This window comes from Candoia aspera, chromosome 5 (assembly GCF_035149785.1).
Source record: "Candoia aspera isolate rCanAsp1 chromosome 5, rCanAsp1.hap2, whole genome shotgun sequence".
NCBI classification, from domain to species: domain Eukaryota; kingdom Metazoa; phylum Chordata; class Lepidosauria; order Squamata; family Boidae; genus Candoia; species Candoia aspera.
In genome coordinates this window covers 13304945-13323179 of record NC_086157.1, presented here as the reverse complement: position 1 = coordinate 13323179, position 18235 = coordinate 13304945, and the positions used below count along the sequence as shown (strand labels likewise).

The 18235-nt window shown below is 41.0% G+C and overlaps 1 protein-coding gene across 2 annotated transcripts in view; it reads right to left on the bottom strand.

Annotated features, from left to right (window-relative positions):
• The window catches only part of VSTM4 (V-set and transmembrane domain containing 4), a 53203-nt gene extending 35184 nt beyond the window's left edge, over positions 1–18019 (bottom strand). For both annotated transcript variants that reach the window (XM_063304305.1, XM_063304307.1), the window contains exons 1-2: positions 17971–18019; positions 13390–13788 (exon numbers count right to left, since the gene is read on the bottom strand). In XM_063304305.1, coding sequence (XP_063160375.1) covers positions 13390–13788; positions 17971–18019 — 448 coding nt within the window. The remainder of the gene's footprint in view (positions 1–13389; positions 13789–17970) is intronic.
• Positions 18020–18235: the final 216 nt, after the last annotated feature.

Here is an 18235-nt window from a genome sequence, read left to right as displayed (position 1 = left end):
AATTGGATGTGGTTATTGGTGAGATGTCAAGATTAAAGATAGACATTCTGGGCGTCAGTGAACTGAAATGGACTGGAATGGGCCACTTCACATCAAATGACCACCAGATCTACTACTGTGGACAAGAGGACCACAGAAGAAATGAAGTAGCCTTCATAATTAATAGTAAAGTGGCTAAAGCAGTGCTTGGATACAATCCAAAAAACGATAGAATGATCTCAATTTGAATTCAGGGCAAGCCATCTAACATCACAGTGATCCAAATATACGCCCCAACCACAGATGCTGAAGAAGCTGAAGTAGAGCAGTTCTATGAGGATCTGCAGCACCTACTGGACAACACGCCTAAAAGAGATGTTATTTTCATCACGGGAGACTGGAATGCTAAGGTGGGCAGTCAAATGACACCTCGAATTACAGGTAAGTATGGCCTGGGAGAACAAAATGAAGCAGGACATAGGCTGATAGAATTTTGCCAAGACAATTCACTCTGCATAACAAACACTCTCTTCCAACAACCTAAGAGACGGCTTTATACATGGACTTCACCAGATGGACAACACCGAAATCAGATTGATTACATCCTTTGCAGCCAAAGGTGGCGGACATCTGTACAGTCGGTAAAAACAAGGCCTGGAGCTGACTGTAGTTCAGATCACGAACTTCTTCTTGCACAATTTAGGATCAGACTCAAGAGATTAGGGAAGACCCACAGATCAGCTAGATATGAGCTCACTAATATTCCTAAGGAATATGCAGTGGAGGTGAAGAATAGATTTAAGGGACTGGACTTAGTAGATAGGGTCCCGGAAGAACTATGGACAGAAGTTGGCAGCATTGTTCAGGAGGCGGCAACGAAATACATCCCAAAGAAAGAGAAAACCAAGAAGGCAAAATGGCTGTCTGCTGAGACACTAGAAGTAGCCCAAGAAAGAAGGAAAGCAAAAGGCAACAGTGATAGGGGGAGATATGCCCAATTAAATGCAAAATTCCAGAGGTTAGCCAGAAGAGATAAGGAAATATTTTTAAACAAGCAATGCGCGGAAGTGGAAGAAGACAATAGAATAGGAAGGACAAGAGACCTCTTCCAGAAAATTAGAAACATTGGAGGTAAATTCCAGGCAAAAATGGGTATGATTAAAAACAAAGATGGCAAGGACCTAACAGAAGAAGAAGAGATCAAGAAAAGGTGGCAAGAATATACAGAAGATCTGTATAGGAAGGATAACAATATCAGGGATAGCTTTGACGGTGTGGTCAGGGAGCTAGAGCCAGACATCCTGAAGAGTGAGGTTGAATGGGCCTTAAGAAGCATTGCTAATAACAAGGCAGCAGGAGACAACGGCATCCCAGCTGAACTGTTCGAAATCTTGCGAGATGATGCTGTTAAGGTAATGCATGCTATATGCCAGCAAATTTGGAAAACACAAGAATGGCCATCAGCTTGGAAAAAATCAACTTATATCCCCATACCAAAAAAGGGAAACACTAAAGAATGTTCAAACTATCGAACAGTGGCACTCATTTCACATGCCAGTAAGGTAATGCTCAAGATCCTGCAAGGTAGACTTCAGCAATTCATGGAGCGAGAATTGCCAGATGTACAAGCTGGGTTTAGAAAAGGCAGAGGAACTAGGGACCAAATTGCCAATATCCGCTGGATAATGGAGAAAGCCAGGGAGTTTCAGAAAAACATCTATTTCTGTTTTATTGACTATTCTAAAGCCTTTGGCTGTCTGGACCATAACAAATTGTGGCAAGTTCTTAGTGGTATGGGGATACCACGTCATCTTGTCTGCCTCCTGAAGGATCTGTATAACGACCAAGTAGCAACAGTAAGAACAGACCACGGAACAACGGACTGGTTTAAGATTGGGAAAGGAGTACGGCGGGGCTGTATACTCTCACCCTACCTATTCAACTTGTATGCAGGACACATCATGCGACATGCTGGGCTTGAGGAATCCAAGGCTGGAGTTAAAATCTCTGGAAGAAACATTAACAATCTCAGATATGCAGATGATACCACTTTGATGGCTGAAAGTGAAGAGGAACTGTGGAGCCTTATGATGAAAGTGAAAGAAGAAAGTGCAAAAGCTGGCTTGCAGCTAAACCTCAAAAAAACCAAGATGATGGCAACCAGCTTGATTGATAACTGGCAAATAGAGGGAGAAAATGTAGAAGCAGTGAAAGACTTTGTATTCCTAGGTGCAAAGATTACTGCAGATGCTGACTGCAGTCAGGAAATCAGAAGACGCTTAATCCTTGGAAGAAGAGCAATGACAAATCTTGATAAAATAGTTAAGAGCAGAGACATCACACTGACAACAAAGGCCCGCATAGTTAAAGCAATGGTGTTCCCTGTAGTAACATATGGCTGCGAGAGCTGGACCATAAGGAAGGCTGAGAGAAGGAAGATCGATGCTTTTGAACTGTGGTGTTGGAGGAAAATTCTGAGAGTGCCTTGGACTGCAAGAAGATCAAACCAGTCCATCCTCCAGGAAATAAAGCCAGACTGCTCACTTGAGGGAATGATATTCAAGGCAAAACTGAAATACTTTGGCCGCATAATGAGAAGACAGGACACCCTGGAGAAGATGCTGATGCTAGGGAGAGTGGAAGGCAAAAGGAAGAGGGGCCGACCAAGGGCAAGATGGATAGATGATATTCTAGAGGTGACGGACTCGTCCCTGGGGGAGCTGGGGGTGTTGACGACCGACAGGAAGCTCTGGCGTGGGCTGGTCCATGAAGTCACGAAGAGTCGGAAGCGACTAAACAAATAAACAACAAGATCATAATAATGATTATTCACAACATGAGACCACAGAAATAAATCCAATGGCAACAATACCAAAAAGAGACATTGCTCAATACATGCTTGGTATATAGCTTTTTATCAGCTTAAATGTTGCTTAAAGGAAAGCTGCAAAGTCAGTTACAAGGGCTGATGAAAACAGATAATGGATATAATACAAAATTTACAGATCAACAAAAGGAATGTGTAGAAGATAAAACAAAGGAAGCAATACCAGAAGTTAGAATTCAATAAATCCCTAGCACTGGATGGTTCTTCTGCAATATACCATAAGCATGTCAAAGAAATCTGATGGAACCATTAACTTAGGTAATAAATGAGATATGAAGATGTTGAGCACTCCCCCCCTTCAGGAGTGAGGGAATGACATAATTCATCCAGAGTTGTATAGTTCTGTCTCCTTATTGAATGTAGAGTACAATTTTTTAATGTCTGTTTTTGCAACAGTCCTTTAGTCAACATAATTCACCCTGATTCCAATTCCACTAATAATAGTAACTGAAGATACATAAAAATAGCTAATGTGAAATATAAAATCACTATATCACTAACATCTACAGGTAAACTATACTTATTATTGTAACTATAAGAATTATAATAGTGTGGAATAAAACAGAACAGTACATAAAGGAATGACAATAACTTAAAAGGCTAAAGAGCTAAAAATGTCCAATTGCAATGATAAAAATAAGAAGCTATGATAGATGCGGAGAAAGCTTTTGATAATTTGGAATGGGCAAGATTATATTCAGGATACTTAAGAAATACCATAATAATAATAATAATTCAAATTTTCACGCATGGATACAGAATGTTTATAATTAACAAGAAGCCAAGATAAACTATAAATGGATGATTATGTAACAGACAAGAAGAATGTCCCCTCTCTTCGTTTGTTATTGGCATTAGAATATTTTATTGGCATTTTATTGGCAAGGAAGATAGGGCAAGAAAGTACAATTTCAGGAATTAAACTGGGAAATCAAAAGAGCATAAATCAGAATTATACACTGTTGATGTTGTACTCATCTAAAGGATTCCTTAGAATCAACAATGGAACATATATAGCAGGATATTGGGTTAATAAAACACACAGATGATTACATAGAACCTATCTGAAGAGGAAGCAGAGTATCTAAAGCAAACAACAGGGATTAGTATCAGTGCTAAATTGATCGAGTACTTGGAAACAATCAAGATTTATTTAAAAAAAATATTTAAAGATCTGAAAAAAGTAATGGTTGATAACCTTATCTTGTTTAGGAAGAATGTCAGCACTAAAATGAATATTTTTTTCAAAGATTGATTTTTTATTCCAAATTTTATTCCATAAGAACAGAAGAAAAGACATTGAATGAGTAGCAGAAATAAATCACTAACTTCATTTGGTCAAATAAATGACTGAAGATAAAACTCAGAATTTTACAAGAGACAAAAGATAAGGTAGACTACCTGTGATAAATTTTAAACTTTACTATGAAGATAGTTGTTGACCCAGATTACAGACTGAATTATATGATAGTATGACTGGATTACTTCTATGGACAGAGCAGGTCTCTCAGAAGGCCTGCATAAATATCTCTGGTCTGATACAAAAAGAAATGTTCAGTGCTTAAGAGACTATTCCATTATAAATACTGTAGTCTGTATCTTCAAATATACTGTACATTAGTAGTTCAAAAGAAAATACAAAACAAGAGATTTGACCAAATTTGAAATGCATATAACATAAAAGAACATTTGTTAAGGTTTATATCTGTTACTGAAATGATTCAGAAAATGAACAAGCCAAAGATTACATGGGTAAATGGATGCAGGATTTAAACAGGACAACTGATATGAAACAATGGAAGATAAATATTAAATTTATACTGTGAATATTATACTCAAATAAAACTGGTATGAGATATTTCTTGCTATATTACTCAACTGCTGATTGCCAAAATGGATAATATTTAAAAAATTACTAGAAATTGCAAGAATATGTATTGATGCCCAAAATAGCTTTATATTTTAACAGTAAACCTGACACCAAATTTAATTCAACTTGGTATTCATTTTTATATTATAATTCTATGTAGGGGCTAGTACCACATCCAAAATTTGAGTTACTCTAAAATTTTAGTATTTTAACTCTCAATGATCAGTTAAGTAAGAATATATTTCAGACAGAAATTAATTATTTATCTTATGTTAGGATTTATGCTGTGCTGGTTATTGCTACTGATACTTATATATTCCTTTGGTTTTAACAAAGACCTGCAGTTTTTAAAAAATATAATACATTCAGATAATACATCATAAACTAATGAAATACTGAAAATTCTTATGCAACAAATTATATTTTATTTTTCTTTTCTTGCTTCTGTTTTCTTGTTTGTAGTTTTTTTTCTTCAAAAATGTTTAATAAAACAAGAACTTAAAAAATTGCTGGAAATGTAATAATCAGATTGGATCATTCTTTGGAATCTGGTGGTTATGTAACAAAGCTCAGCAATTCTGGAAGATGACTCGCCACAGAACTACTCACTACTAAGTTTCTTGCCAATTTTTTTTTCTTTTAAGTATCAGCAAGCCTTATATTCCTACCAAGTACATCAAGTTGGTTTTATGCATGAGAACCACTGCTTGGATACTCTATGCCTCTGAATGGAAATTTCATTCAATTCCTTCAATTCCAACATCAGTGTCAAAATACTTTTTCATCTAAAAAATAAGTCTAATACCAACTTTAACTTAATTTGGAAATCCTTTATAAATTATAATTCTGCCACATCCTAAATCTGTGTTTCTTGCAACATAAGATTTTAAAACATTAGATTCTCTTTGGCTAGTTATAAAGTTGAGGATGGACTTTTTCACATTAGTTAGAACTTCTTGCTAATTCCTATAATACTTTGTCTGATAATTCAATTTGGCATGTTTTTGTCCTTTCTGATTTGACTTGTATAAATAACCATTAGTTCCAATTTAATGGCACTTGTACAAATAATAGTGGAATGTTTTTTCTACTTTTTCCAATAGTTCGATAATTCTCATGCAATTTTTATATTAGGTAAAGTTGTATTCTTTTTCCCTTCCCCTGTCCCCTCCATTTCTTTTTTCTGTTTTCATTTTTAAGTATCTTTTATATTAAAAAAAAAAAAAACTTTGTCACAGTAAACCTGAAATGTTTCTATAGATATTAAAGAGAACCTACAAAGCATCACAAAGGCTGAATTGTGTTATGAAAAATAGCAATTAAAAAGGGGGAGGGGGGAATGTAGAATAGTGCTTGATATGGGATGGGGCGTTTTCACAAGCATTCCTTGAAGCTGATGGCAGGTGTCATGCTCTCATCACAAACATTCTCAGAACACTTGACTGGGCTCACATGCATGTTTCATTCAACATGTGTCTTCTCCTTGCGAGTTGAAAAGAAGGGAGGGGGGGATCATCTTGTTTGGACTATCGTTGAATTCCCAAGGTCATCTACAAAGAACATTTGTGCCCAGCTGAGAGTCCAAGAAAATTTCCACAAAATGTCAAAAGCGGCATCGGACAAAGCATCGCAGTTGGGGGAAGCTGAGGAGTTGCCAGTGTTCCCTAAAACGACGGAGGTGGTGGCCGATGTGTTAACCGAGTCAGGAGGAGATTTGGAACCTGAAGGAGCAGGTGGAACCTCCATGGCTCTGCTGGAAGGTGCTACAGGGATAGATATCAAGCTAATTACCTGGGATGTGACTCAGGGGTCCACAGCAATGGCATCATGGATACAGCAACAGAGTCACCCTGATCTCCGAGAGGTGGAGTAGGCGCCACACACAGATCAGGAAAGAGGAGCGCCGGGATGGTCTGCTGGCGGAGAGGGAGAATCCAGAATGGGACCCCGGCAGTCGACGGATGTACGCGCAAATAGTAGGAGAACCAGTTCCCAAGAGACAGAGGAAGAGAGAGGGAGTACACGCGAGAGACTGAAAGTGCTAGAAACCAGAGTGACTTCCATGGAAGCAATATTGAAGAATATTTCGCTCTCCCTGGAGAGGCTGCTAACCATTCACGTAGAGGGAGCTAGTGTCTATTCCAAAAGATCTACCCCGGAGCCAGTGCCTGAATCAAGGGCACCATTCCCCCAACCAGATGAGAAGAGGGGAGGAAGACCATCAGTGACCTGGGGTGAACCACTGACCGGACATGTAAGTCTCCCTCCTCCTAGAGATGGTCCAAGGGATTTCTAAGTGAAGTTTAACGGAGACCCTCAACAGCTGTCATTTTTTATGACAAATGTGGCAGTGTATATGAAGGAGTTTGGGGATACATTCCTCACAGAATACTCCTAAGTAAATCTAGTGGGTTTCTAAGTTGAGGGGCTGGGCAGCTGACTGGCTGGTGCAACTGCATGATGCCATGGCTCCCAAACTCCATAGCCTAGAGGATTTCATGGCAGGGAGAGATTTGAAGATCCCTTGGCCAAACTGTGAGTTAAGACTGTATCTGAATATGCCATGGAGTTCAAGGCTTTGGCTGGAAAAGTAACTGATTGGTCCGAATCCACAAAAGTGGACTATTTCAAGGGTGGCTTGCAGCCCGAGGTATTACGCTGGGCACTGGGGAGAGGCAATCCGACTACTGTGAGAGAGTGGATCTGTCTGGCAGGAGAAGTGGAAAACACCCAGTTCCAGATGAGACAATTACGAGCCCAAGCCCTGGGGAGGAACACAAGCGCCCCAAGCCATGCACCCATTGCTCCAAAGAAGCCAAGCAAAACCAGGGAGGAAGACAGAGAGCAAAAGCTAAAGAGAAGTGCGGGAAGGAAGGACATCATGCATAGGGGATCAGCGACTGCCACAAAACCAGCAGGGAAGCCGGCCAAGTCTCCGCCTGTCAAGAAGGGTTCTGCAGCCACCACGACTGCCCAAAAAGAGGTCATATTCCTATCTGAAGATTTGGGGAGAGACTCTAAGGATGAAGCCCCCAAACCGGCGGGAAACGAGAAGCACCCGCTTTGAAGAGCGCCCGCAGGCAGGTGGGGAACCAGGGGCATACAACACTGAACTCTAAAGAGGAGGAGGATGAAGATACGTTGGTAAGTGAGGACTGTTCAACATTGCTAGTGGGGGTGCAACTAAAGAATTTGAGAAGCAAACACAAAGCAAATTTTACTGCCCTGATAGACTCGGGGTGTACCAAATGCTTGATTCACCTGAACTTATAACAGCCCTTGATTTGGTGGTAACAAGACTAAAGCAACCTATAGTGTCCACCCAGATGGATGGAACAGAAGCTCACAGGGGTCCTGTAGAATTCCGCACAGAAACCCTGGCCATGCGCATAGGGAGCCATAAAGAGACTTTACAGTTTATAGTGGCTCCTGTAGCAAACTATTCAATGATCCTAGGATTACCTTGGCTGAGAAGCAGGAAGCCCCAGTTAGAGTGGGAGACAGGATGCTTGAAATTCACTAATGGAGAGTATCCAGGCTTGGGTAAAGAGACAGTAAGTCCTAAAAGCGAATTTGCTGGCATTTTAGGACCTGTCAAGCTTTTGCCAGTGAGCACGAATCAGGCATTCCAGTTCAGTAATGGGATTTTACAGATATTTTCGATGAAAACAAGTCAGATCAACTGCCCCCCCAATAGGAAAACTGACTGTGCCATTGAAATTGATCCAACTGCGAAACTTCCAAAGCCAAAAATGTATGCCATGTCTGAGAAGGAAAATGAGGTTTGAAGTCACTAAAAATGGGGAAAAAGTGCAGGCTTTTTCATTCGCAACGTTTTCTTTTGTACTGAATGCTACCACCATTAAAGAGAATTCTAAGTAATTACTTACTCAGATTTAATGGGAAGTTGAGTATTCCAGTCATTACAGCAAGAACTAGAGAAATTCACTCAGCATATTAAGTACAAGTTTTATCCCCTAATAAACAAGTCTCTTCCTTTTAAAAAACAAAACAACTCAGCCCATTCTGGGTTGCTTTTTCCAGCTGTTCGTGGCATGGGTCCCCAGCCGGACTGCAAGCAGAGTGGAGGAATATTATCCCCCAGCAGTCCAAATTGTTGGACAGCAAGAAGGCAGCTGCGTGGGAGCAGCAGCCTGGGAAAATAATTGATCCCATGCCCGGGTGGGCTGTGGGTGGTTCATCAGAACAAAAGGAAAGATAAGGTAGCACCCTTATTAAAACCTGCGACATGAGATAGCACAGAAAATTCAGCTCTTCCACATATAGTCATAAACTATTAAAAATATGACTACTGCGCAGTACAGCTTAAGTCGAGAATCCACTAGCAATGGTGCAGCTAGATAAAGTTAGATGGCGGCTGAAATGGGCTTAAAGAAGGCAGAGGAATGTGACCACATATATTATTTCAGTTGTGAAGCATGTAATTTTACTCCTCTCCATTCCTATCTTATAACTGCTTCCACAGTCCTGAAATTAATGGGGAAAAACATTAGTCATCCCTGAAAAAACAAACACTGCGTAGTTTTGCATTTTAAATTCTCTTAAGCCACGTCTAGAGGAGTAAAATGCAACTTCCACCTGGTGCTGAGCTTCCTTGTTCTGACATCACTTGCCTGTCTTTAATTGTAGATCTTAAACACTCAACCCCAAAGGTAAGTTCATCTGTACTACTATTCACCACAGATCATGTATTCACTGAAGCCCCATGCTTTTGTACAGTATAAATTTATTGATTAGTCAGTTGATCATATCAAACCATCCCTTTGTAAACATACGGACATCAACATGTGTACAAAAGGGATGGGCCTTCAGCTGTGATTCTGCAACTACCATCTTGCCTGTTTTGATCCCCGGTGGATGCTTCTGAAGAGAATGCTCTAATTATTGTATTATTGCACAAGTTCCTCACACAAACAACTTTTTGCCATAATTTTATAAAGAGCAAAAGAACCATACAATGAGAAAAAAAGGTTGAACAGGCAGATTTCAGAAGAGGCAGAATGAGGTCAGAGGGCTAACATCAGATGGTAATGACAAGAGCATGATAACGTGAGAAGAATTATGTTTACTTTATTGACCACAGCAAAGCCTTTGACTGTGCAAATCATGCCAAACCGTGGAACATTTTAACGCTAAAGATTATGCCAGAACATTTGAATATCCTTCTGATGAACCTTTATAACAAACAAGAACCTACTGAAAGAACTGTATTTGAAGAACAGAAGAAAGTGGTTCAAAATAGACAAGGAAGCGAGACAAAGATGCATAATTTCCTCATTAACTGTTTAAAGGTACAGAGAACATATTATAAGAATGGTAGGATTGCAAGTAAAGACACTGGAAATCAGTTTGAAGTTGTGACAATCTGAGATATTCAGATGACACAACTTCATTAACTGAAAATAAGGAGCTCTTACAAATGCTCCTTATGAAAGAAAAAAAATGAAAATGAAAGTTTGGGCTAATATCAGATATTAAGAAGGTAAAGTTGATCATGTCTAGTGAGCTTATAGTTGACAATGAAGTGAATGTGGTAGATAACTTTGTTTTCTTGGGCTCAAGAATAGATTAAAGATGGACAGTTTGGTGGACAAGTAAGGATACTGAGCCTAGGAAGAAAGACAAGGACACACTTAGATGAGATCATGATGGGTAAAGACTTTTCAATATTCAATATAGTGGTCTTCCTAGAGGAAATGAACAGCTGTGAAAGTTGGACAGTAGAGTGAGGGGAAAAAAGCTAAGTTGTCTTTTAATTATGGATCTTGCCACCATGAATTTTTGTTTCCCCCTCCCTCCAATAAATAAATAGCTATAAATCCTACATACATGCTTCATCTACAAATCTTAGGCATCAGGGAGAGTTTCTTTTAGAGGATACTAAGTTCTATTATTATGAAAGAGGGCAAATAATGACAATATCAGGATAAATTTACAGAATTTGTTTATCCTGCCCCCCTTTTTTCTAACCAACAAACTTCAACACAGTCATATTTCTTCATGTGGTAGCTGTTGGTGCTATTTTGACTCATTACATGCCTATACCAATTTTATTATTGCATACTTGGGCTTTATAATGTTTAACCTCTGTTTTGCAAATCATCTAGAGAGCTACAACATTAAAATGAGGCCTAGGCTTAGAAGCTAGGCAGGACTGGATTTGGTTAGTGCTGAGACAGGAGAACACTAGTGAAACTCGGGGCTGTAGACTAGACCAGTCTGGGAAGTTTAAAAAAAAAAAGCATCCCCAAAGAATGTCCAACCCAGTGGAAATCCAAAACTTGACAGAAAATACAATTTGGCTCCATTTCCGGGTCCAAATTCTTAGCAGCTACTAGGGCATGGGCAAATCTCAACAGACTGGCTAAGGAATGTTTAAATGATTTTCCCTTAAACTATTTTTTCCTTCTGCAGAATAAGAAAGCTGAGATGTTTGTTAAGTGGTCTCTGTTCTTGATTAAATGAGATTCACAGGCCTATGAGACTGCATTTTATTTTTTAACAGACTGGAAAGACCATTCATACATTTTTATTTAGTTGGTCCCAGAGCCAAGGTGGAGAAGAGGAAGAGAGGCTGGATCAACCAGCTGGAATACTGGTTCCAATTCTCCTTGGTGAGCAGAATTGTGCTGCTTCTTCCCTGGGTGAGTGGTGGACTTATTATCTTGCTAAGGAGATGACTGTATTATCTGGCCCAGGCAGCAACGTGGAATGAATGTTCTGCACTCTCAGAAGAAGCCTGAGAAAGGCAAGAAGGCAGACCTGCTCCCATCTGATGTAGCCAGTGGTTAGACCGTGGTCTAGCAGTACATCTCTTCCCCACTAAAACAGTCCAAATTACAGAGTGTTGTCAGTTTGGATTCTGATTATAGAACAACTTGTCCCATGTAAGACAAATCTTCCACAGCTGGACTTTCCTGATCTGCTGCTGAAGATGATTAAGGCACAGCCCCTTCTCTCATCTTTCAGACTGCCAGGTGGGCCACTTGAATTACAATGGGATTCAGCCACAATTCTATCCACATATCCATTCATGCCCCACTCCCACAACCCACACTGATGTCACTGGACTTCACTGGGTCAGACTCAGACAGGGTAATCTGGCTGAGACAATACACCCCACCCCACATAGTACGTTGCCTCATCCTTAGAGATGATTTGGGTTGGCTGACACAGCTCAGACCGAAGAAGACTGCTTACATCTGCATTTCTGCCAGGGAGCTCTATTTACTGCTATTCTTTAAAATGCTTTGCTATGGGAAAGTTAGAGCTCACGTGGCTGTGCTAGTTGGGTGTTCTGCATATTTTTACAGGCAAGTAGCCACGATGAACATGCCAACAGTGAGTTTGCATTGCTAGTGTTGTTAATGCTGCTGAGATATTCAGGTGTAAGTTGTAAATACCGAGTGTTCTGTGGCTTTGTCGGTTTGTTGAGTGTTCCCTCTCAACAAATGAAGTCTGTCTGTCTGTCTGTCTGTCTGTCTTTCATGTTATTTATGCAATGGTAAGCACTTCTTTTCTTTCTGGCCATCCTGGTAAACCAGAAATAGAGTTTCAAAAAGCAACATACCCCTGCCAGGCTTTTTGTGCTTGTTTTTTTAAAAAGTATTTTTACTGGTACTTTTCAAAACCATCTCCTTTAAAAAAAAGTTTTTGTAGATTGATAGCAATCAGCAGATTACTACCAGACTTACTTTTGTGGCCCTGGGGTGAAAAGCTAGGAAATAAGGGTTTGTTCTAAGTTCCCATGATTTCCTATAGCCGGAACACTCAAAATATTTTGCTTTGTTCCATACAGAATATGAAACACTTGATGTGTTCTGTTTTTTTTTCCCTGTTAGAATACTCCTAATGAAGTTTTATCCCTAGCATAAAACAAAACACATGCTCCATTTTCTGTGAGTATCTGGCTGCAACAACACTCCTCTTGCTCCCTTTTTTTATTCTGTACTAATCTACTTTCCAGTACTGTATGTGTTGCTGAGCACTCATGCCGAGACCACCACCTTTAATTCAAACTGCAGAAGAAAGCCTGCCCAGCCCTCTCCTAAGAGGACTGTCCAGAACTCCAACCAATATTAAAATTAAAGGCGTTCCTGCCCAAAGTAGAGTATCATGCCTCAAATATTTACTTCCTCCCTAAACCCAACCATTGTTTTATAACAAGCTGCTTGCCCAAAGGACTTTTGCTGAGATCAAAATGGACACCCCGAGCCCTCTTATACAAGGCCATAGGAGTAGATCAGCTGAACTTAGTGGAAGTTGCTTTTATGTAAATATAAATTAAGTTGAGGATCTTGGCAGGTATACACTTGTGGTAAATAAAGACTCACTTATTGTTGAAATATATGATTGGAAGGAGTTATTTACCTTAACAAAGAGATTCATTCATTCAAAGTATCTCAATATCCTTAAGACCCAAGTCAACCCACCATTACTGTGAACAGAGCCTACAAAAGACAAGGAACTACCTTCTTTGGCTTTTTTAAAAAGGTAACGGTTAGTAATTGTCTTCAACCAATTTGGTCAAATCCTAGGCCTTCTGGATTGTTTGTTCTTTCTGATTTACAGCAGGATATACAAATAGACAACAATCATATGCAGATTGCAAAAAGCCTCGTTATTTTCTCACCTTGGACTTCAGTAGATGCACTACCATTAGACCACGATGTCCACTTGTTCCTTTGTTTGCCAATCTCTTGAACTTTACAAATATAGTGTCCTTGTTCGGCTTGCTGGATATTCAGGATCAAAAATGTGTACATCGTCCTATGTTTCTCCTCAAGAAGATGAAGCCTTCGTTTATAGAAGTGACTTGTGTAATTTCCATAGTACTGGACTATCCCATATTTAGTCATTTTGATCATCAGATATTCTTGGGCAGGTGGGAGAGCAAAAATCCATCGGACAGCCAAAAGGTTTTCTACTCGCCTTTTTTGAGAAACATGGCAAAATAAGGTAACATTATCTCCAACCACATGCTGTATTCTGGGGCCTGGAGAGACAGTCACATTCAGAGCTTCACAGATATCTGCAAAGGGAAAGACAAACAAATGCATCTCAGGAGGGCTGTGCAGCATTGAGAAGGAAGATGGTCTCTTTTGTGCAATAAATGCATAGTTGTTACATTTATGGAGAGGAACAGGTTCAAGAATCCCCAGGAGAAATTTTACTTTTGTTGCTGTGATACTTTATTGTCCTAGCATGCAATCTGCAACATCAACCATTTAGTGAAAATAACCATTTTGATTTGTAGATTAACTCTCCCCAGGTCAACCTGGAAGACATAAATGCTTGGATATGTATACTATTCCCAGAGAATGGATCAAAATTTTGGAATAATTCTTACAGATCCCACTCTGGCTTTTACAATGATCCCAATAAATGTTATTTACAAAATGTACAGACTATTCTATAGCTCTCTCTGTCTTTTTTTTAAATGTAAAACTTTTATAAATAGATTTTTTTTCTTGAAGCCATTATCACATTTTATTCATGTATATTCCTTGAAGGTAGTATTAATATGGATCTGGGGATCATCTAGTGCTTCAGATCTGTAGAACTACACATCCCTAAAATCCTCCTTTATTCATTCATTCAATGCCATCTCTTCCAATACATTGTTGGCATTTTGTTGCTTTGATTATTAACTTCCTTTTCCTTTTTTTTTTTTTTGCTTTATAGAATTTTTCACCATCCTCTTAAGATATGGCATCTATTGATAACTTTAGTTACATTTTAAAAAAAACCAGGCCAGTTGTTTGATGCCTCAATATTTTCAATACCATGGGACATAGTCCTAACAAGCAAGACACTTGGGATAAATTCAAACATTTAAATTGTGGAAACTATGAAATTATAACCTCATGCATGTGATTTTAGAGATTTCCATAAAAACAATTACATGCCGAACTAAGAACTTCCACACAATAAGTGAGTCAAGAAAAAATGAATCATAGTTTTGGGGGGAAAAAATCCATTATATTGACTGAAACATCCAAAAAAGAATTAGAATATATTAACATAGAAATAAAACAGTATTAATATACAGTAGACTCAGTTAACCGGAACTCAAGCAACCGGCACTCTCAAGCAACCAGCAAAAAAACTCAAATAAATAATACTTTAAATAAAATTTAATAGTAACCCTCAAGCAACCAGAAACTATATTTATCCGGCATCTACCAATCCCCATGGGTGCCGGTTAACTGAGAGTCTACTGTATTCTAATTCTTTTTTAAATGTTTCAGGCAGCATAACACGGATTTTTTTTTTTCCAGCTGGGTGACCTTGGGCCAGTCACTTTCTCTCAGCCCTAGGAAGGAGGCAATGGCAAACCACTTCTGAAAAAGCTTGCCAAGAAAATTGCAGGGACTTGTCCAGGCAGTCTCTGAGAATCAGACACGACTGAATGGATTAAAAAAAAAGTACAGTAGCAAACTAGACAGGGTTTTTCAACCAGGGTTCCATTGAACCCTCGGCTTCTGCAAGAGTTCCTAGCGGTTTCCTGGAAGATCATGATTTATTTAAAAAATTATTTCAAATTTGGGCAACTTCACACTAAAGAGGTAAGTTTCATTCTTTATTTTTAGTTTAAGAACACTGTTAATGCATATATACAGCCCTACGCATGAAATGGATATAATAATTTTGTAACTTGTGGCCTGCATATGAGCCTGAATGTGCTGGGGTTCCCCGAAGCCTGAAAAATATTTCAAGGGTTCCTCCAGGGTCAAAAGTTTGAGAAAGGCTGGTCTAGAAGAAAACCATTTTCAGTTAAGTAGACAGAATCTAACAATGAGTTAGATAAAGAGTATCTGAGACAGAAAAAGTATCTGCAATCTAACACTATTTAAATTTATACCCCATGTTTCTCCCCAAAAGGGAAGCAAGGCAGCTAACGCTGAAAACAAAAACAGGTGACATTCTTTAAAGACAGTTAAACTAGCTCAGTCTGGAGGCCTGGAAGAAGAGAAAACCCTCCCTTCTTCCAGAAGGAATGGGCCTCAAGGCAACCTCCAAGGGAGTGCAGTGCAGACCACAGCTTGGATCAACCCAGGGCAGGAGAAGACCTTTTTAAGAGATTGCTCTTTCTGAGTTTAATGTCTGGAGAGATCCACCCTGAGGCAGGCAGTCCCTCAGAGACTTAGGCCATAAGCTGCTGAAAGTAACCACAAACACCTACTGACATGCTGCCAGTATTGTGCCCTGGTTAGTAGCTTAGCATTTTGCACTCCTTTAAGTTTTACAACACTTCTCAAGGATAGCCACAAGAAGAGAACATAGCAAGATTAAGTTTGGATATAACCAAGGTATGGATAACTATTGCCAGGTCTAACCAGCATAAGAATAGTCACAGCTGGCACACTGTAATTGTGTGAACAGCCCCATGCCAACTCCTCTAACAAGCACTTGCATGCACAGAAGATAAAATGGAAGGCCAAGGCCTAACTAGGGAAGAGCAGTCCCCAGAACCACCTTATGGACATGACGTAACAGAAGAGGACAGAACTGCTGTGCCCCAGGTTCTGCCCTCCTGGCTAAAAGGGTGAGGTGGTTGAAGGTACTGAAAGCTGCCTAGCAGCTCCAAGACAATTAGTAAAGTTGTCATTCTCCCATCTAGATCCCAGTGTGGGTCAACCATTAACTAGTTCCAGTTTTGCATTCTGGCCAAAAGCCTGACTGTAATGGATCCAGATAATCAATATGCTCCAGATGTGCCTGGAATTCTAAGGCCTTCTTAACTGCTTTAGATGTAAACTTTTAGGTCAAGAGAACTGTCTTGAGTAATAGTATGTTCTGAAACAGGAAGGAACGTGCAAACTAATTTAATCAACCAACATGGACAAAGCCCGAACACAGGTGGTCGACCTCTCCACACATGTCTGCATCCTCAAGAGCCTCAAGTGGAAAAGGATCCAGATCAGCAGAACCTATCCTGCCCCCAAACTTGAGTCCAAATCAAGAGTTGAAGTCCAAACAACTTCATGCAGAAACCATATAACAAACTTCTCAGTGCCTTATCAGCCATCTCTACTTCCAATCAACTAGTGTACAAAAATGGAGAGTAATGGAGGCAGAGAAGTAAAGCCCACCACCTCCACTGATTCATACCAAGATTTCCTCCATTTGATTCCAACTATCCTTCCCCACCTCATTGCTCTTGGTCTCCTGTTAAAACAAGGGGTGACCTGCCTCTAGAAAGGGAAGAGGACATTTAGGAACAACCAATTCTACCAGCTGGGCTACTGCTGTATGATACAGCTAACACAGAAGGTAGGAGAAATTTCAGGCGTATTCAGGAAACCATTAGAAAGCACAAGTTCCACATCTCCTATTGTAATCCCACATGTAGGAGACTGGTTTTTAATAGTTGAGCATCTTCAGCTACAAGCACTAGGCATTTGTTTTCTTTGCTTTTAAAAATTCTATTATTTTAAACATCCATTTTCTGCATAGCTATGGCACCACTGTCACTTTTCAGACATGCAGGATTCAATTTTTTTCCACCCGCACACGTGAGATTTTAAGTACAAAATGATTAGAACAGTGCATTTATGGTTGAATACAGCATCTGTTGTTTATTAGCACTTTCAAATCCATGCTTTTAATTTTGGAGGCTATAAAGGCGTTCCATGGATCTCCAAAGAGTTTTATGAAATTATGCATTTGACAATACATACAACAGAAACTGCTGGGGTTTATTTTCGGCCTGCGTTGTTCGGACCAACTTCTTTCCTAAGCTACAGGGCTAAGGCTAGTCCGCTCTCCGCCTTTCCACTGCTCCAAAAGCTCCCACCGTCGCCCGGGGAGTCTCGCCGCGGAAAAGCAAGGGGAAGGCGGCCGGAGAAGTCCTCTCCTTCCCCAAAGCGTCTCCGCAGCAACCGGGCAGGCCGTGGTGGAGGCGAGCGGTTCCCCCGCTGGGAAGAAGCCCCCAATTCCGAGGCTCTCAGCCTCGACGCCAGGACGCTCCGGAGGCAGCGACGGCTAAGCAATGGGGCGCACCGCCGCGTCCCCTCGCCCTCTCCGGTGGGCGCTGCTCGGCCGAGGCGGCCGCTGCGCCCTCCGCTCCCCGCCCTGGCGGCGCGAGGCCGGGAAGCACCCCAGACGCCTCCGAGGCCCGGGCGCTCCCGGGGCGAAGACGGGAGGACGCCTCCCGACGTTCCCCCGTCGCCCCCGGTGGGTGCAGGAGACGGCCCGGGGGCGCTCTTACCTGGCCAGGGCGCGCCAGCCAGAAGCGCCAGCAGAGCGACCAGCGGCATCGCGCGGTGGGAGCGGCGCCGCGCCCGCCCCTCGCCGGGGCTGCGCTCCCGAGCTCCTCTCGCCGAAGCTGCCCCCCCCCGCTCCCCTTCCCCTTCCCCGGGCCGCGCGACCCTCCAAAGCCCCGCTGGAAAAGCCCGCTCGCCCTCGCGCGCCTCGCCAACAGGTCCGGCCGGCGCGGACAGCCAAGCCGCGAGCGCTTCTCAACGCCGCGGCGC